General features: G+C 39.8%; 1 protein-coding gene across 2 annotated transcripts; it reads left to right on the top strand.

The window, feature by feature from the left end:
* Nucleotides 1-2,656: 2,656 nt before the first annotated feature.
* On the top strand, nt 2,657-19,361 carry LOC137186338 (tripartite motif-containing protein 3-like). 2 transcript variants are annotated; one of them, XM_067595195.1, is made up of 13 exons: nt 2,657-2,805; nt 11,964-12,136; nt 12,937-13,177; nt 13,387-13,538; nt 13,645-13,825; nt 13,946-14,675; nt 14,983-15,086; nt 15,176-15,343; nt 15,436-15,604; nt 16,144-16,203; nt 16,456-16,526; nt 16,970-17,110; nt 17,212-19,361. In XM_067595195.1, the coding sequence occupies exons 2-13, from the start codon at nt 11,991-11,993 to the stop codon at nt 17,362-17,364; spliced, it is 2,316 nt and encodes a 771-aa protein (XP_067451296.1). In that variant the 5' UTR covers nt 2,657-2,805; nt 11,964-11,990; the 3' UTR covers nt 17,365-19,361. The 2 variants fall into 2 exon arrangements, with proteins under 2 accessions (XP_067451296.1, XP_067451297.1); XM_067595196.1 differs by lacking the exon at nt 2,657-2,805 and adding an exon at nt 9,923-10,162.
* Nucleotides 19,362-19,563: the final 202 nt, after the last annotated feature.

Genomic DNA, 19,563 nt, shown 5'->3' with positions numbered 1-19,563 from the left:
GCTGATCTTATATTAACTTGAGAAGAAAAAAGTATTGTTGAAGATCCAACACCTGGTAGTCTATTATGATGGGAAGTACCAGCGTTCCCTATTACCATCATACACTGTACGGGGTAGCAATGCCAGGCTTTATTACCCCAGTGTTTCCACAAGCTAGGAGCAGACCTGGGGTCAATGAGGCCACAGTTTGGGCCACTAAATCTAGCAATTCTAAATGTAAATTCAACTAGCATAATCTCTTAGCAGTTGAATCAGAGTTACAATAATTATTTTTTTAGGACTACGTTCTGCTGTCTGACTGAAGTGCAACTATGAGGTAATACAATGAGAGTTACTTTCTTTGCTTTAGGTGTGTTCTTTTAGAGACACCATTGGAGTAATCTTTTCTTTCTCTATGATTAATGATCATGAGACTTAAGATGGATAGCCAATTAAATTCTAGATAAAGAAAGGCAATTGTCGATAAATCGTGAGTTGTCAAGATTTTTCTTTGTAATTGTATCTCTTATCAGTGAGAGCAGTAAAATAAATAAATGAATACCTGAGTTTCAGTGTATGAGATTTGCTGAAGTGTCCAGGTCCTGCTCTCCACCTAAGAGTATTTACCTTGCACATTATAACATATTCAAAATTAGAAAATCAACCACATATTTATACAGTCCTACCATACTTGTGTTGTGTGATGACACAGCATTTTTTTTAAAGATTTAAGGGTCCTAAACCAGAAATCCTACAGTTAAAATACTGGGTCACTCTTAGGGTCATGTATGCCTGTACACTCATGTGATGGGTTTGTGTCAAGGTTAATGAATTCTTAACAACACAATAGAAATATAGTGTTTTTTCATAATCTCATTGTAAATTCGAGATTACATAGCCATATAACACCTCTCAGTTCAGTTTAGGATACAGGGGAGATATGGAAGAGTTGTTCTTATCTGAGTTCCAGCATGAGCATGAAATCAGTCAAACATCTGAAGATTAATTGCCTGAGGGCTATAAAAAATAGCATCTCAAATGATTTCAAAAGTGCAATCATTAACGTGAGGAAAGGCCACACCGTAATTATATTATTATGTCTGCTGAGAGTTTTACTCTACAAGTGTACTCTACTTGTTTTGAATTGGCAATGCAATAATATGACATTTCTATGTAACAGATTGACCCTTGTTACTAGATTGATTATCTTATCTATCTGTCTTTCATGTGTACACGCCTATAACACACGCTGTCTGTATTATGTTAACTAGGTACTGTATGTATTTCCAAGTGACAGGATGACCTGGCAGATATTCAGTTATCCGTTAATACAAGAAGCCATGAAGAATTTTTTTCAATAAATTGCCAAGAATAGCTTAATATATAAAATAAACACACATCCTTAGCAAATTTGACATATTGTAATGATGTTATATTTGTTATAATGTATGAATATCTAAAGAAGTAGTTATAAATTTGGATTCTTAAGTCATTAATGACAGTGAGTCAATTACCTACAGTAACTCACACTATTGTGTGACCTCCTCATGGCTGCTGCTGCTGCTGCTGCTGCTGTCAGATTGCAGCAGCCATCTTGACTAAACTACGGTGGAAGCAGTCTCCATGGCAACTCCACGTTGCAGAATAAAACCCAGAGATGACTGTGTTTGCCCCTCACCCAAAGCCCCACCCCCAACAAACTCCCCACCACCTGCACCACCACACCAGCCTCACACAGTGCATCCACATTACAATACAGGGCCACATTTTCATTCATCCCTTTCTCTGTCTTCTTCCCTCTCATTAGTTGTTGCCTAGCGCATCAATACATAGTAATTAAAATATTTGACCTGTTTATACATTTTTGTGTATGTGTAGTGAGGAGGGGGCTACAAATGCATTTTATTGTGCAATCCTGTATTGTAAAATGACAATAAAGGTGAACCTTAAATTGAATTATATTGTCCCATCCCCCACTTTCCCACAAATAAACCTCCAAATCTCAAAAAAATCTCCATTTCTGCCCACTGCAGACAGCCTATATTATTAAATATTACAGCAGACTCATCAAGTGCCCTGGCCCAACCCCCATACCACCACCTGAATCCACCCAAATAACTGTATCAACCATTCCATAAGAAGGAGGACACCCCTGCTGTTTGCACACACCCATTACTCTGCCTTCCCCCGCACCCGCTCATTTCCCTGTCATCATAGACTCTACATAGTAATTAGCAATTTTCCTGTTTACAGTAAAAATGCAAAGACACTGAGGCCTCATGAAGTAAATTTGAAAAAGCTATGACATGAAGCATGCAGTGAATCTGTGAATCACTAAACTACTACAGGCTTTGCCTCATTTGTTTTATTCATGGGTGTATTCCTTTTGTCTTTACACCCCAATAATTCTTAACACCCTAATAATTCAAACCTCAAAGGTAATAAACTCTATCCTTTGTCCTTTTAAGGGAACTGGGTGGTATCTAAGGAAGCCAAACCCCTTTGCACCAGACAGACTGTATCCCTCAGTCAGTTCCTGAGATTTTGTCTCATTTGCATATTCCCTGCCCCCTCCATATGCTATTGGGTTCTTTAACTCCTCCCATCAGCCGTCTGACCAATGCTGCATGTAAGGCACTCCCCTAATCTCCTCCTTTCCCTTCGCCTCTTCCTTACTGTCCCCTTCTTCTCCCAGACAGACCCTGCCCTTTCCTTTCTGTCGCCCAGTCTGTGGATTCTGTTGTAGAGGATTGGGACACTTACAATGGGAAGCTTTCTCTACGGCCTGCAATGCTGACACTCCACTCCCTCCTGCTGGGAATTCATGTGAGTACAATCTGACCATTCACTCGTTCCCTCCTTTCTGTATCGTATTTCTGCTTTCTTGTCTCGTTTGTGCCATTATCTTGAGTCCTCAATAATACAATGACTGGGATGGGAGCAGATGAATAATTGATTACTACGTCCCATCCAGCATCTGTGCACTGGTAAATAACAGAGGGTCTGTATAATTAACCATGATGTCATCTCTGTTGTGATATATTTTATTGTTTTTCTTCATCTATCTTGAAAAACATGAGGTAAAAGCATTTTATTTTATGGACGTTTAAGAGCAACTGTTGCACTAAAACACTACTCTACTGCTCTGATTCTTTATAGCTTCCTCAACCAGCCCACACACTTCTCCATTTTAGCTCTTAGGCGGCCCTGGCTGCCGGCTCTGTAGCAGGTGGGCATCTCTGCTGCAGTCTGAGGGCTGGGCTCTATAATCAAGCATACATGCTCTTTTGTTTAGAGGATTAGTGATCTTTCATTGGTTTTCTGATCTGAATTTGTATGGGGTATGCTGCTGGGAAAAGCCACATGTGAATCATCGTGTTGTTTGCTTATGTCACTCTGTGACTCCTTGTGTGGCATTGTACTGCAGCAACAGCAACAGCCAATGCATCATTTTTCACACCTCTGGCCTGGACCATGAGCAGATGGTTGAGTGGTTCTTTATTGATTAGTCTTTTGTTCTGAAGCATGGCTCATCTTTGTGTTAAACTATCTCGGAAGTCACATGTTAAATGAATGCAGCTGATGGAAATGTTTGGCTGGTTTTGCTCTGCTGCCTGCCTGCCATGGTTCACAGCAAGGTTGCAGACGGCCCTGGATGCTGTGCCTGAGGGCAGATACTTAGCAGGGGTTACATGTGTCACTCTGTGCTTCAGGGTTGCATCATTTGTACATGCATGGGCTTGGAGTCTTTGAGATTATGTTGCCTGTTCTTTTGGTAGACAAGGCCAGCAGCATGTGTGAAAGAACTGTGGTATAAACTAGATACTATATTGGCTGTACTGATATACTCTGTAATGTCTCCATACATCTTGGTAAATCTTGAACTAATGACAAAGTGTAGGCTGCCAGCAACAGAGGTATAGCCTAGGAGTGACTAGATACAACCATTGAATACAAATTTGATCAAAGGCAGACATGTGGCAGTAATGAAGATCTAGCTTGACCCTATTTGATGTCAAAATCAATTCTCTCGCAAAAGAGAAGATAGACTGATTGATAAATAGATTTTCTTAACCTGTGGATGGAAATCAAATGGTACAAACCAAATATGATTGAATTCTACATGCATATCTTTTGAAATGATTTAGCTTATCTTTTAAATTTAGAATTTGTTGTCTCATTAAACTAATTTAATAAAGCACATGTGTTGGATCAGTACACCTCCCTCCTGACCTTTATTACTTGTCATCAAGTGAAAACGAAATTTCCCATGCTGGGAAATAAAGACTTAGCTGAACTATATGACCTAATTTTAACCATGTTGCAGTGTAATAACTTTGGTATTGACCTGTGAGAAAGTAAAGAATAACGCTACACACAATTAAAAATACCCCACAGTTAATTTGGACTTATAATACTTTACTCCTGGTTAATATACTGGAGTAAGGACAATGATAAGTAATGTAAAGTCATGTGATTCAGTAGAAGCTTCTACAGTTTTCTATTTTTCTATTTCCATTATAAATCATTATTATATAGATTATATTCGGCTCATTATACTGCATGTACTGTAGGTCTACATGAGAGATTGCTCTAATCCAATTATTAGACTCAGTACATTGCCCCATTTCAAGATGGATTTTCCTGAACCACTTGTTCAGGCATGGCCATTTTCATTAAAGTCAACACATTCACTGGTTGGTGGCATTTTACTTTAAGTTATGTACACAAGGCATTCATAAGTGTATCATATCCTCATGAAGATGAACATAGTCACATCAGACATGATATAATGTGCATAATGAATATTAGATGAGACTTTATAAGGCTGCAGAGCAATATTTCTCAGTTTAAGCTTTAAATCAATAATTAAACCAGTAAAAAAAACACATCACCATCAATACATGTAGAGTTACAGGGTTGATTATTTATTTAAAACTTCAGCGGCTGAACTTAAAACTGTCATCCTTATTTTCAGTGAACTGTATTGTTTCAGCAGTATGTAGAGATAAACTAAACCCGGATGATGCAGTGCTTCCAGGAAAACAAAAAATTCAGCCATTTTTAAAGGTTAACATCTACCCTGCCAAACATGTCACAGCCTAAAGATGACTGAACACAACATTTCTTTTTTTTTTATCTCTCTACTATGGTAGAGATGTTTTATAAAGGCATACGTAGAAAAAATTCAGCATTAATACTGTACATTTAATATTTTTTTAACATTTGTGTTGCCCATCAAACGATCATGACAAAGTCACATCAAACATTCTAAACATACATTTGTCACGTTGTAAAGAGATTACATTTTTGTGTAAAAGTTACAACGACTAGTGACCACTGATATTCAAATCATCAAAAAAACAAAACAGTGCCAGTGTATTTACAGAGGGCAACATGTACAAGACGTTATGTGACTATTTGATTCACCCAATGAGACACCAGTTACCCTGTAGCTCTAACTGCAGGTGGAAAAAGGTCCCAGTCAGGGCCCTGTGCTCATGCACTGATTGACCTTTTATAAAATCTGCAGTACATGTTATGCCTGCAGACACACTGCCTGGGTGCCGCATTGTCTTCTGCCAGCCTTTTGTGATAGTGGGCTGACAGGAAGAGACACAGATAACTCCTGACTGCCTTTTTGTGTCAGTGTTGATTAAAACACTGCTGACTGCTGTACTTGACATGATGTGGTCACTTTCTCTCATCTCCTCTCATTAGTTGTCAGATCTTATCAATCTAATGTCTGCACACAAAAGGAGATGAAAAACAACTACAGTACTAATCTTTGCAGTGAAGTAACTAATTACATTTTACAGTGAGACCCAATTTCTATATGTGGCAGTGTTACCACTGTACAGACTTGGCCAGCAATTTTTAGTTAGTTAGACATGTATTGTATAATGCAATGCCCCAAATATAATATATATGCACCCAGACTCAGAAAGTCAGGCAGGCATGTAATATAAATACTAACATAAAATAAAAAAGCAGTGGTTCAAATAGAGATCTTATGTTGAGTTTATTGCTCTAAAAAGCCTTCTATAGTATGTCCACGGATTGTTCATTATGTGAATCCCAAAGTCCACTGCAATTACCGGTCTGACAGAGACTGATGCACTGAGACAGATTCCTTCATTTGATGCAGTGAAATGTAAGGGGAGCTTGTTAGTTTGAGGAGCAGAGGTTGTGTTGCATGAATAATGATTGATGAGTCATCACTGACCAAGGCACCCCTCGATGGCCCCACAACAGCCCCTTAACATTCTCCAAAACACAGAAATGTACTTTCAGAGATTTATTTCTCTGGATGTCTTTTTCTCTGGTTTGCATCAGCTTTGTTGTTCTAAACAATGTCTCTTTGGATTGTTATTGCAAATACAAATGAGACAATGCAATCGGTCAGTCATGGGGCCATGTCTGAATTAGATTCCATTGTGTTGCAAATTGTCTTAATAATCACGAGTTTACAATTTGTTTATTGATTTATTATCCTGTGAAACAAACAGAAAATAACAGAAATTCCAAATGCTTTTGAAAAAAAATGTGAAAAAGTTGTTTACAGCAAAATTCACAGTAATGCAGAAAATAGTTTAAATGTTTTCTCCTTTTTCTATTTCTGTCTTAGTCAAACACTTTCTTCATTACACTCTACATACTTCCTTAAAACTTACAAAATATAGCAATAATGGAGAGTTTATTGAGAAGATTACAGCTACTTCTGCTCAGGCAGAAATGTTCAGAGGAACAATTACTGAACGGTGACACATGCGCAAGCACACAACAGATGTTGATGGAAACATAAACTAGAGCCTATTTTAACAGCACATCATTGAGGGCCAGTACTTCCTTCTTCAGGTCACTGAGACTCTCACCCAAGTTTACCGGTCCAGCACACAGCTGACGGCTGAAATAAACTGTTGGAGAACTCTTTAGCCTGAAGTCTTTTAGTCTGAGGTCCTCTCTGCCGTGGTGGTGACATACTGCAGGTATCATTGGGAAGTAACAGAATAAAGGAATTCCAAATAATGGTGCATTTAATTCAATACAGGTATGACACATAATAAACAGACAATACTGAAAGGCAGACTTAAAATGCTGGAAGCAATTGAAAGAATATGGTGCTTGCCTCTTGCTCAAACAGGGGAAGAGGAAGGGAAGGGAAAAATACTTTTTATGGCTCTTGAAGTGCAAACATCCTGGAATCCTGAATAGTCATGGCTGGGGAATGATATTAACAATCTACAAATTACAGCCTACTGAAATGGTCAGTTTCCCATTTATATTTTTTCATTTATAGGCTTTCAATGGATCACAGATGAAGTCTCACCATGTTCTAATTGTTTTACACATGTTTGTTGTCCAAATGAATGATTCTGAGCAATTAAAAAATCACTAAAATTAGTTGTTGTTTTTTTTAAAAAATATATATAAAGCTGTTGGTATAATTTAATAGACATATGAACTGTGGAATAGTTCATTGCTTTGGACATCATTATTTTAGATGTGATTGTGCACACATTTTCACTATTGTGATATATTGGCATATCAGAAAATATCCTTATTAATACCATGATAGTGATTTTAGCAATAGCATATTCAGTCCCGGTGGTCATGCTGATCATTTTATTTTCATTTGCCAAGTTTTTAAGATATTCAACACTGTGGCTTCTGCCACCAACCCAATACAACAGAGGTTAATTGAATTTAACGTGTATTCCTCAATGCATTGAAAAATGCAAATAAACTCAAATAAATAAAAATCAGTAGAAACATTTATTGCTAGAAGCAATATCTCAGTCAGTGAATATAATCCACAGATGTTGTTGCAAACATTTATATCAGAATCTATTTTCTATCAAATGTAAAAATTTAAAAAAAAAAGCCCAAGCCCTCAAGACTTAATTTTAAAAGTTATATTGTGTAGGGTCTCCCCACAGAATATTATATAATAGCTCTCATACACAAAAAAAAAATTGCGGGTGAAAGAAGTAAATAATTTATTCAGTCTGACAATTTAGGGGGGTTATTTTAAGTGGAGTGTTTTATCATCCACCAAAGATAACATCATTAATTCCATCCATTAGTCACAAGGCAAATTAATTTTACTTTTCAAAGTGATGAAATGTACCGGACTAGCTGGTGAGTCATTATTTTCTGTAACATGGAGGACAAAGAGGCCTTAAAGTGCTGATTTGCGGAAAGTATGGCAGCTCCCTACTCAGAAGCACAAAAACAAGCAGCACTTTTTTAGAGAGGTGAAGAGTAGGGCATGGCTACCTGCCCTCATCTACCAGATGAAATCTAAGCAGAGAGCAATGTTCTCTCTGAATGTGAGCTCATCCAATTAAACTCTTCATATTAGACCTGTCTAGTCCCTGGCTTCAGCAGAAATGTTTAACACACAAAAAACTCACCTCAAGCATGAAACAATACCGCTTTGTAATCGGTCTATTGACAAGCAATGATTGTCACTGATACATTAGTGGTAATAGCATTTGTGTAGTGCGTCAGGTCAAGTTTACGTGCACGAGAGGCATTTGCTTTAAGTCAGATTTGAGGTAACTGGGCATGATGGTGTCATCAGAGTCTGGGAGACACAGTAATCCAGATGGCAGACGGGGCCTGACCCTGCGGGAGGACAGTAAGCCACTTAACTGTAATGCAGGGTGAGAGTGGCAAAGGATGCTTTAAAACCAAGTTGAATTTACAAACAACATTCAGGTTCTATGGATTTCTGCAGGCGTCATGTTCCACCATGACAGATACAGTACAAAAAGAAGAAAAACACAGTGGCGCACTGAGTGGGATAATTGACCTCATCTGTATGAAGTGCTGATCATGCAGTTCCTGTGACGAAGCCTTGAAGAGGATATCCAGTCACATGCTTCCTCAAACATTACAGTATACTGCAGATTTAGGGCTCTAGTCTGTACTCCTCTGTCAGTGTCAGTGTCTAATATTTCTGTCAGTGCTATTTTTAATATTTCAACTCATGGATTACCTTTGTTATTTTTAGATTTGTCAGTCTTAAGAAGGTTTTAATACATCTTGAACCCTTTATGGCTTTTCAACAGAGGTTTGTAATGTTGCATAGTTAAACCATCTGCAATGAGTTCATTGATGTTGTCTTTGTGCATGCGCAACGGAGCTGCTGTCAGGGAGAGACTGTTTTTAAAGAAAGATCCTCTTTCTGTGGTGAGGTGAGTGGGAGGAACTGAGACGAGGAGGGCTGTTGAGGGAACAGGCAGGCAGTGAGGAAAGGAAGGGAAGGCGGGAGGAGGGGGACTGTTGCAGCCCTAAAGGCAGCAGCCAGCCAGCCGAGAGGGGAGGAGTCTGAGGGCTTTGGCTCCTCGAGCTTCTTCCTGATGTCACTGTTCAGCTGCTGTAATTCAGAGTCCATGTGAAGGGAAGACAGCCTGGGGAAGGAGGGCTTTCGAGGGGAGACAAGGGGAGGGGGGTTGCAGAGAGGGTCGGGGAAGGGTTGGTTGTGTGGACAGTGAAAGGGCTCGGCAGACCTCCTCAGTCAGTAGGCCTTATAATCACTTGGCAAGGACCAACAATGGGGCCTGCGTGCCTGAGAAAATCCCCATCTGCAAGACGTCTGTGGCTGAGATCAGGGCTGCTGATGCTATGAGTGCATTTATGTGGTGTAGAGAGAGCGAGGGGAGAAAGGAGAGGACAATAGATGTGGGGTGGTGAGTTGTGAGCAGAGCTGGAATGCCATTGTTAGAGCTCGCTGCTCTGTGTTGCAGAGGGACAGCTGCTTCTGAGGCCTGTTTGCTCATGTGAGACAGGCAACCCAGCTCACCGTGAATTTCCCCCCCTATCTCCCCATAGACAGACAGACAGGTGGCGGTGCCTGAACTCAGCCAGCTGGGAGTCAAGGGAAGGAACTAGGAGGAATTCTGGGAGTGGCGTTTTTAAGCTTCCTCTTTCCTCTCCTTAGTCTTAAAGAAAAATGGCCTAACTATATTTGTCAAGGCACTGCTCAGAGCTGAAAGATAGAGTGGTAAGCTTTAGTTCTTGGTGCTGGGTGGTGTGCAGGCCTGATAGTTAGCTCCATCCTAGGTCAGACTGAGTTGTGTAGATGCAAGCCTTGTTGTTGGAACAGTGGATGAAAGATGAGGCGACGCTGAAGAGTTATACAGATATGGGGCTGTGACGCATGAAAAGGGGGTGGGTGAGTTGATTTTGCTTTCTAAGGAGAGGTCTGTGTGTGTTTTCTCAGGATTTATTTGAGCTATAGACCTTGGCTCTTTACTTTGATATTCATATTAACAATTACAGTTATCCAACATTAAGACTAAAAGTGACATTTTCTTTGGGTGTCATCATCTTTATCCCCTGTCATCAAGCTTTAGTGTGATGGAATCCTTTCTCAGCTACATGAAACCCTGAAATTTATCACATCATCAGTAACTGAACAATGATGTTTTACAGTTACCAATGATCTACTGATGATACATTCTGATTATAAGACTTTGGGGCCAAAGATAAGATGTGTGTTTGCTTTTAGACTTGTTTTTGGTTTGCAGTTGACTCGAGTCAAACATGATGGTTGTGAAATCTATATTTCAAGTTCTACTTCTGTCAGGATACCAGTGATTATACTACCCCTATACTTTAACTTCATGCATATCCTTCCTTTGTGGTCTATCTGAAGCTATAAATGTAAATTCAGCACAGTTCAGCTTTTCATATAAATATCTCCTTATTCTTATGTTCTTTGTTCAGGAAGTGTATCTTATTCACTTTTTGTTTGAAACAATTAATTGCTAGTTATTAATTGCTAGTTGTTAATTCCACATATCAGTGCTTTTCATGGCAGAGTTTGTCAGACATCACTCCTTGAATTTTCATATCAGTACTTTCTTTCTAAATTCCACCCATCTGTGATGACATTAATTTGAAATGGATGGAGACAATCCAGTCTTAAGGTTATTAGAGGATGGTGCAGGTCAGACGGGGTCAGTGACAGCAAAGAGCAGTTTCTGAAATGAAGTGAAAACTACAGTGGCTACTGATGTGCACTCTGCAATGTCCCAGGTTCCTGACCAAAGGTATCTTAGAAGATATCTGGGAAAAAATCTGAAAAAACAAAGGTCTTAATAGTTACTACTGCTATTACTACTACTAGTACTTAGTTGTCAGACTTAGTACAGCTGAATTAAACAAATATATTTAAGTAGTACTGTTATAAACAAGCTAAACACATAAGCAGACCAATGACTGAAATGTTGCTAATGTCACATGAAATATAGATTGATGCTATCTTTGTAAGCAGTGTTCAGCGACCACATCAAAGCAGTGTGTCTGTGTTTTAGGAGTTCATGTAATCCTTTACGTGCTTATGTACAATATGACAGATGTACAACATGTCATTGGCACACTGGGATAATCTGTGCTTGACCCAGTGATACAATTTCATGTAACAGCAATTCTGCCATCTGAGCGGACAGCCAGAAGGCATCCACTCATCTGGGATTCAACTAATATTAAATAATAAAACAGAGGACATTCTGTATCATAAAACATTTCCGGATATTACACAAGATGCGTTTAAGCATTTTTTGTCTACAGCATATTTATATACACATATCCTACACTTCTAATACCCCTGTAAACACAGGCATGTTGGCTCTTAGACTGCATTGTTGCCTCGGCTGAGAGTTCTGCCCTGAGGTGTTTATCACATGTATTCATTTTTCTTCCACAGCATTAGCTTGATTAGGATTTTCACTTATAAAGTCAACAACCTCTGGCTAAGTGGGTGTTTGTGAAAAAATAGTTTCATCCTACTGACACAGATTTAATAAAGGAGGGAGAAACATAAAATGCCAGCAGAATGCTAAGATCATTATGACTCATTTCTTCCTTGTGCTCATGCTGTGAGTAAGCGAATACGCCCTCCTTAGACTGTTTGAATGCTTCCTCAAGCCTTTCTTGACCCTTCTCCCTTTTCTTCCACCCTGTGTGTGCAGGTTAAGTGGTCCCTGTGCCCCCTTTGAATGTCTGTCACTATGGCTAAGCGTGAGACCGGCAGCACCAGCCCTGTGGTCAGGCAGATAGACAAGCAGTTCCTGGTCTGCAGCATCTGTCTCGACCATTATCACAACCCCAAGGTGCTGCCCTGCCTGCACACCTTCTGTGAGAAGTAAGTTCTTTATCAATTTAACTTTATTTGTACAGCACCTTTCATATAGGTGCAGTTCCAAGTGCTTTACAGGTGACTAACGAACTAATAAGATTAATATGACTGTAGAAAGATAGACAGTAAAACAATAGGAGACGAATGAAAGAGTGAAAAAATAAGAGATGAAATTCCAGTAAGAGCCATAAAACATTTTTACGCAAAATTCAAAGATGAGACAGCTTTTAACAATTTAGGTCTATTTTAGGCCAAGATTTACTGGAATTTAAGATGATGATACTTTTAGTATTAACGGTTTATTTAGACACAGTGGAGAACAGAAAGTACATGCTTTAGTGCACATTTTCTTGTATTCCATCTGTCTTTACCAAGTTCTTTAACCGGGGTGCAATTAGGAGATATTTAAAGAAATACTCTATATTATGTGTAATGGCCCAAAATCACGTCACTTACACAAGTAGTTCTCTCATCATTGTGGCTTTTTGTGTAATGTAAGACACCAACAGTTTGAGCTTTGAGCTCGGCCACAAGAAAGCAGACTGCATTCTTTATGTCACAGGACCGTTGGCAGCAAGCACTGATTTCCACAGCTTGTTCACTCATGGACAGATAGTACAGTTATTTGAATATTTTGGTGCTGTCTGTTGTAACCAGCACAAAATGTTAGCACCAGAATCTTATTTTCTCCCGAGGAAGTATATAAATATTTGCATTTTTACACTATGTTGACCCTGGAAGATGTGCTAAATGTCACTCTCAATCCCTTTTCTAATCCATCTCTTATAAATGTTGTTTCTTTGTAGATGCCTACAGAACTATATCCCTCCTCAGTCTCTGACACTGTCATGCCCAGTATGCAGACAGACTTCTATCTTGCCAGAGAAGGGTGTGGCCGCCCTGCAGAACAACTTCTTCATCACAAACCTAATGGAAGTGTTACAGCGGGACCCAGAGTGCAGCCGACCTGAGGCCGGCAATGTTCTTGAGTCAGCCAGTGCGGCCACAGCTTGCCAGCCCCTTTCGTGCCCCAACCATGAGGGAAAGGTACGTTAAAACAACAGGACTGAAGGTGTTTCATAGTAGGTCAGATTTATGAGAAATCACCCACAGGCTCATGACAACACTGTGCACTGTTACATCACTGTGTTTCATCTACATATTTAATATTCTTTTCTTATATATTTTCAAATTTACGAGCAAACTTAACCACAGAAATAAGATGTTCAGTTGTCGCTCCACTGCACCCTCTGCAGGTGATGGAGTTCTACTGCGAGTCATGTGAAACAGCCATGTGTCTGGAGTGTACAGAAGGAGAACATAGGGAACATGTGACAGTTCCTCTGAGGGATGTGCTGGAGCAGCATAAGACAGCCCTGAAAAATCAGCTGGACGCTGTGCGCAACAGGTACGCTTTCATCCATAATGAATGATGTAATTGCATTTAGAAGATCTTGGAAGTATGTGAAATATAGTTTGAAAAATGCATTCTTCATCTTTCCTTCCTGTGGCAGACTACCTCAGCTGACGGCTGCCATTGAGCTTGTGAATGAGATCTCCAAGCAGCTTACAGAGAGGAAAAATGGGGCAGTGACTGAAATCAGTAACACTTTTGATGAGCTGGAGAAGGCCTTACATCAACGCAAGAATGCTCTTATTACTGAGGTGGAAAACATCTGCAGTACCAAGCAGAAGGTCAGAGGTCCCTGTGATTTTTTTTCTTTTAATGGGAGGGATTGTAAATTTACTGTAATGTTCCACATTTTAGTAGAAACCCCACTGACTTTGTGCCTTCTAATCTGTGGGTGTTTCTAGGTGCTTCAAGCCCAGCTGACCTCTCTGCTTCAAGGTAAAGAGAACATTCAAAGCAGCTGCAACTTCACAGAGCAGGCCTTGAGCCATGGCAGCGCCACTGAGGTCCTGTTGGTCCAGAAACAGATGGGTGAGCGGGTCAGTGCCCTGGCGCGTCACAGCTTTCCTGAGTATCCCCATGAGAATGGACATCTGGAATGCCAGGTAGAAACGGATGGGCTACGGCGCTCCATCCAAAACCTGGGAGTCCTGATCACAACAGGAGCTGTGGGCCATACAAGCGTTGCCACTGGTGAAGGCCTGAGACATACACTGGTTGGCCAGCACACCACCGTCACAGTCACTACTAAAGATAAGGAGGGAGAACTGGTGAAGACTGGTAATGCTGCTCTGAGGGCAGAGATTGTCTCTGCAGATGGAGTGTGCACTGAGGCTGAGGTGGTAGACAACAAGAACGGCACCTATGAGGTTGGATATACCATTCGCTCGGAGGGAGAGTTCACCTTCTCTTTGCTGCTATATGAACAGCCTGTGAGGGGGAGTCCGTTCCGTTTGCGTGCTGTCAAACCTTCAGATGTCCTGCAGTCACCAGATGATGTGAAGAGAAGAGTGAAGTCCCCGAGTGGAGGAGGAGGTCATGTTCGACAGAAGGCTGTGCGGAGGCCCTCCAGTATGTACAGCACCACCAAGAAAAAGGAGAACCCAATAGAGGATGAGCTGATCTACAGAGTGGGTGGGTGAATAACTGTCTAGTTCTGATGTTAATTATGGTCACTGCTGCCTGATCTGTAAGATGTTGAGCACACACGCACTCATATCTCTTAATAGTCTGAGTACCTGATAAGGCAGAGTATTCAATTTTAGACCTCCTCTGTGGCACAAAATGGTTTTCTCTCTTTTCTCTATCTGTTAAAACTGTCAAAACACGAAAGTAAAAGCTGAAATTTTCAATATGTCAACCCGAGTAGAAGAACTGAGCCGTACGTTATTTTTAAACATGTATAGCTCTTAAGCAGCCTGATGTATCATTGATATGACAGGAACAAGAGGGCGAGATAAAGGAGAATTCACAAACCTACAAGGCATCTCCACCTCCAGCAATGGCCGGATTGTGGTGGCAGACAGCAACAACCAGTGTATACAGGTCAGTCACAGTCTCTTGTGCTGCAATAAAAATTTAAACAAATATCTTATTGTTTAGGCTTTAGACTAATATGGTTTTGTCTTTTCCAGGTATTCTCAAATGATGGCCAGTTTAAGATGAGGTTTGGTGTCAGAGGTCGTTCACCAGGGCAGCTGCAGCGCCCCACAGGGGTCACAGTGGACATGAACGGTGACATTATTGTGGCAGACTACGACAACAGATGGATTAGCATCTTCTCCTCAGATGGCAAATTCAAGGTGAATGGTCTGGGCTGGGAAAAAAATATATGTTTTTGCTGCACAAATTTAAAATGTGCCATTTACTGATCGAATTCTCCTATCTGTCACAGAACAAAATCGGTGCTGGACGACTGATGGGACCCAAAGGTGTGGCTGTGGATAAGAATGGACATATCATCACTGTTGATAACAAGGCCTGTTGTGTCTTCATCTTCCAGTCAAATGGGAAGCTGGTGACAAAGTTTGGAGCCAGAGGAACATCAGACAGACACTTTGCAGGTACTGTATGATTCTCATTCCAAGTACTTGTGAATATTTAATTTATGATGTTTCTCACAGGAACAGACTGAGATGCGCAACGAATGATGCTTCATAAGTCAGAGCATGTGGTTGGGCCAGATTTACAGACTTTATTTATGTTTCATACTTTACAGGAATGTTCATTTGTACAAATCTCATTTATTTAGTGATCAGCATGTTTCTATACACCCTTTATTTTAGAGTCTAACCAAATGTGTACATGTATAGCAGATTGTTGTATTATAGACATCAACGTACTAGTAATGTTTATTTAATTTTGCATTTAAAGGCTCATACTGTAAACACACACCTGATCATCATATAATATAAAACAGAAACAAAATTCACAAAGTACACTAATGCATGCAAAAGAAGTGATACTTGTCTTCATTAATAATTGATAGCATTTGCCTGCATTACTGGAATCCCTCATTGATATGGCTTCGTTTGTTGCACAGACAGTTTATCACCCGTTCTTTCTATTTCATTTCTCACATGGACCGTTTCTTTTCTTTTAGAAAAAAGTGGTGCAAACATTGCACTGGAACAAAAGCTTAGTAAATCTGGCCCTGTTTTCAGTAAGTAATGGATTCACTGTGAGTGTGAACTAACAAAAATAAATGTTTGTTCTTTTTTTCATGTTGGAACATAAGCTCTGTCACGTCTCTGTCAAGTATTCTCTCACTTCAACTCTCCGAGTCTCTTTGTGACCACTATGTGTCTTGTTTTCAAAGTCCAAAAATAGTGTGGAACTTCCTCTTGTATGTTGTAAAGCAGTAGATGACTCATCTTTCCTCTTTTTCTCTCTCTGCCCCCTCTGCTGCTTCCAGGTCCTCACTTTGTGGCCGTAAATAACAAAAATGAAATTGTGGTAACAGACTTCCATAACCATTCAGTCAAGGTATGGCTCGGTGCTAGTATGTGTAGTGTGTATGTAGTAGGTATACCAGTATGCATTGTAGGATAGCAAATTGCTTTCTGTGATTTCAACAATATGAATACATAATATTCATTGCAAGTATTGTGAATAAATGCATATCTATAACATCTAAATTTCGATTAATATACCTGACGAAGCTACAGCAGATCTCTCCACCTATTTGTTTGCTTTGTTCATTTACAGTCTATTAGCACTGAGACTGGTCATTTGTGGATTATGTTTTGTAACATATCAAAATGAAGTGGTTAGGGTATGGCTGCTACTGTGCCTGTCTGACTGTGTGTTAAACAAAGTTTTAATAGTATTTTTGTTTCCCAGTTTTCACATTCTTCATTTACTTGTATGTTTTGTCACATTTGAATGTCATTCTCCTAATTGTTTTCCTGTTTAAATCTGTCATGCAGGTGTACAATGCAGATGGGGAGTTCCTGTATAAATTTGGCTCCCATGGAGAGGGGAATGGGCAGTTCAATGCTCCAACAGGCGTGGCTGTGGATGCCAATGGAAATATAATTGTTGCTGACTGGGGTAACAGTCGGATCCAGGTTAGCTTGAGTAAACTACATCTCATTAATAGCAGAAAGCACATTTGTTATCATATTGTTCACTTATCTAACTTGTCTCACTGTGCTGTTTTACCAACCAGGTTTTCGACAGCTCAGGGTCCTTCCTGTCCTACATCAACACATCAGCGGACCCCCTTTACGGTCCCCAGGGCCTGGCCCTCACATCTGATGGTCATGTGGCAGTGGCAGACTCTGGGAACCACTGTTTCAAGGTCTACCGCTACCTGCAGTAAAGCTGCAACAGCCATCTTCACCACTGCAAGCACTGACAACGACACAACCAATGTATTCCACAGGGTGCAATGACCTTTCCAATACAGCCTTTTGATGTGCACATCAGCTGATCTCCCAGATATAATTAAAGTGTCTGAATCTGAGTTTACCCTTCCTATGATGTGTATTGAAGGATGTTTTTAAAGTTGAGTGATGTAGCGTCCTTGGGACAAGTAATGGACTTAAAGCTATGGACAGAACGTGCAAAAGCATTTTTGTGTGTTGTACGCTATTGATGGTATTATTAAACTACATCTGTGAGACCGGACAGGGTAGTAGATAGATTGAAGTATTTAATGAGCCATAACTTGTCCAACTGCATGAAGTTTTATTTTATCTTAATGCCTAGGCAACAACACAGTGTACCCATTGGTTGCTTTTCTCATTAACTAGTTAATGCTTACAGTGAAATGAACAGCGCTACACTTCTCCAGCAATTAAATGTAAAATTTCTTATTAACTGACATCTTACATAAAAATGTCACCACCATCTGTGCATTGATTTGCTGTATGTACTGTATATACATAAATGTATATTGTGTATATTAGATCACTCCGTACGTATGTGCTATGATTTTGAAACACACGGCCTTTCGGCTATTCAGAGAGCAGCAGTCAAAGATTCCAGGATTTCAAACATGTGTATGGCAGCTGTTAAAAAGTGTGCTTTTGAAACTTACCCAGCACACGCTTAAAAGAAAAGTGTCATATTTATTGCTAATGTAAGCAGCACATACTCATTTTTGTTAATATCTGTGGTTTTAAAGGGAAAAAAAACTATTGAAAAAAAAAAGCTAATTTATTTTATTTTATACACTAGCTCAGCATTTACAAATTATTTTTCTAAATTGATGTGCTTTTTTTCTTTGGAGCTTCACACTTTATCTGTTTCCTTAAAGGAATATTTCACCTTAAAACAGAATTCAGGATCCACCCCGACATCCTGAGGATTATGACCAGTGTTTGTGCACATGAGCAGCTCTTTTCCAAAGCTATGAACCCATCTCTGATTTTAGTGGAATACCCTCAAAAGTTATGTATTTGAAGCCTTTCTGTTCAGTATTAATGTTAGGCTACGATATAGACTCAACACTCGTTTGGCCTTTTACAATTAAAGAGCTTTACTTTATGGAAGTGCTGACAGTTATAAAACAGGAAGTACACACATATCTCAGGAAATACATCCAAATTAGATCACCATGTCAATAGAACAACTTCAAATATTGCTTCTTTTTATTCTTTCTTTCTTTTGAGGGAGAATTTTGGGGTGTGGTGAGAAAATTGTTAATTTGTGCAAATGCAGTCTTGATCCACATTCATAGGAATTAATGTGGTGGAATATGAGTTCTGTTTTAAAGTGTTTCTTTTTGGGTTTTCATATAGGAAACAGTTGCTAAGGTATTAAATGATAATTTATTAGATGACATTTGCCAGCAAACACATGCTTTAGAATACACTTGCCTATGATACTGTTGTAAGCTTTCTGAGTTTCTGCCTGCACTGCATCAAGCCATGACTCCCATGGAAAAACTCCTGTACCAGTAGAGCTGTTGCTGCTCGGCGCTCCCCCTGGTGTTCATTCTGTGTAACGTCATAAGAAAAACTGGTGCCACAGCAGAAGAGACCAGGTGTAGGAAGAAGGCAGCTTCCTCGTATGACATCATTACCCACAGCACTGTGCTAAACATCCAAACATCGACATTCATCTTCCCCAGTTTGGAGATTGTCTGGGCTACAGGATATGACCTGATTTCACCAGTTCAATCAACCAGGAAGCTGCTGTTTTTCATGCACCTGATCTGTTGTTTGACTTGTTGCCAAACAGAAGCCCAGACAGGGCTCACCTTTTAGAGATGTGTCCGAAGCATTTTACCCTACGCTGTTTGTCTCACAACAATACAAACATTTGGTTTTCTCTATGAATATGCACTGGTAATAAAAGCACATGGTTTACTGAGTTGTTTTGCAATATGTGACTACTCATTATGCTTGATTTACACAGAAGGGATTTGGATCTGTTGTCCATGCAGATTTATCACATAATCACTGAATGGTGGTAATGAAGAAATGATGAGTTAAGTATGCATACTGGGCCCACATAGAGCAGTAACTTCAAAATAGTTTGTAGAGTACTGCAAGTTTAAACATCTCTATGACTC

Source organism: Thunnus thynnus, chromosome 7 (genome assembly GCF_963924715.1).
Source record: "Thunnus thynnus chromosome 7, fThuThy2.1, whole genome shotgun sequence".
NCBI classification, from domain to species: Eukaryota; Metazoa; Chordata; class Actinopteri; order Scombriformes; family Scombridae; genus Thunnus; species Thunnus thynnus.
This window is presented reverse-complemented; position numbering and strand designations above follow the sequence as displayed.

What these genes read in the sequence shown, in the direction of transcription:
- LOC137186338 (XM_067595195.1), top strand. Translation starts at nt 11,991, where the DNA reads ATGTCTGTCACTATGGCTAAGCGTGAGACCGGCAGCACCAGCCCTGTG. An exon ending in CTGCACACCTTCTGTGAGAA is followed by an intron (nt 12,137 to 12,936) that starts GTAAGTTCTTTA and finishes GTTTCTTTGTAG; the next exon opens with ATGCCTACAGAACTATATCC. An exon ending in GGGGTAACAGTCGGATCCAG is followed by an intron (nt 17,111 to 17,211) that starts GTTAGCTTGAGT and finishes TTTACCAACCAG; the next exon opens with GTTTTCGACAGCTCAGGGTC.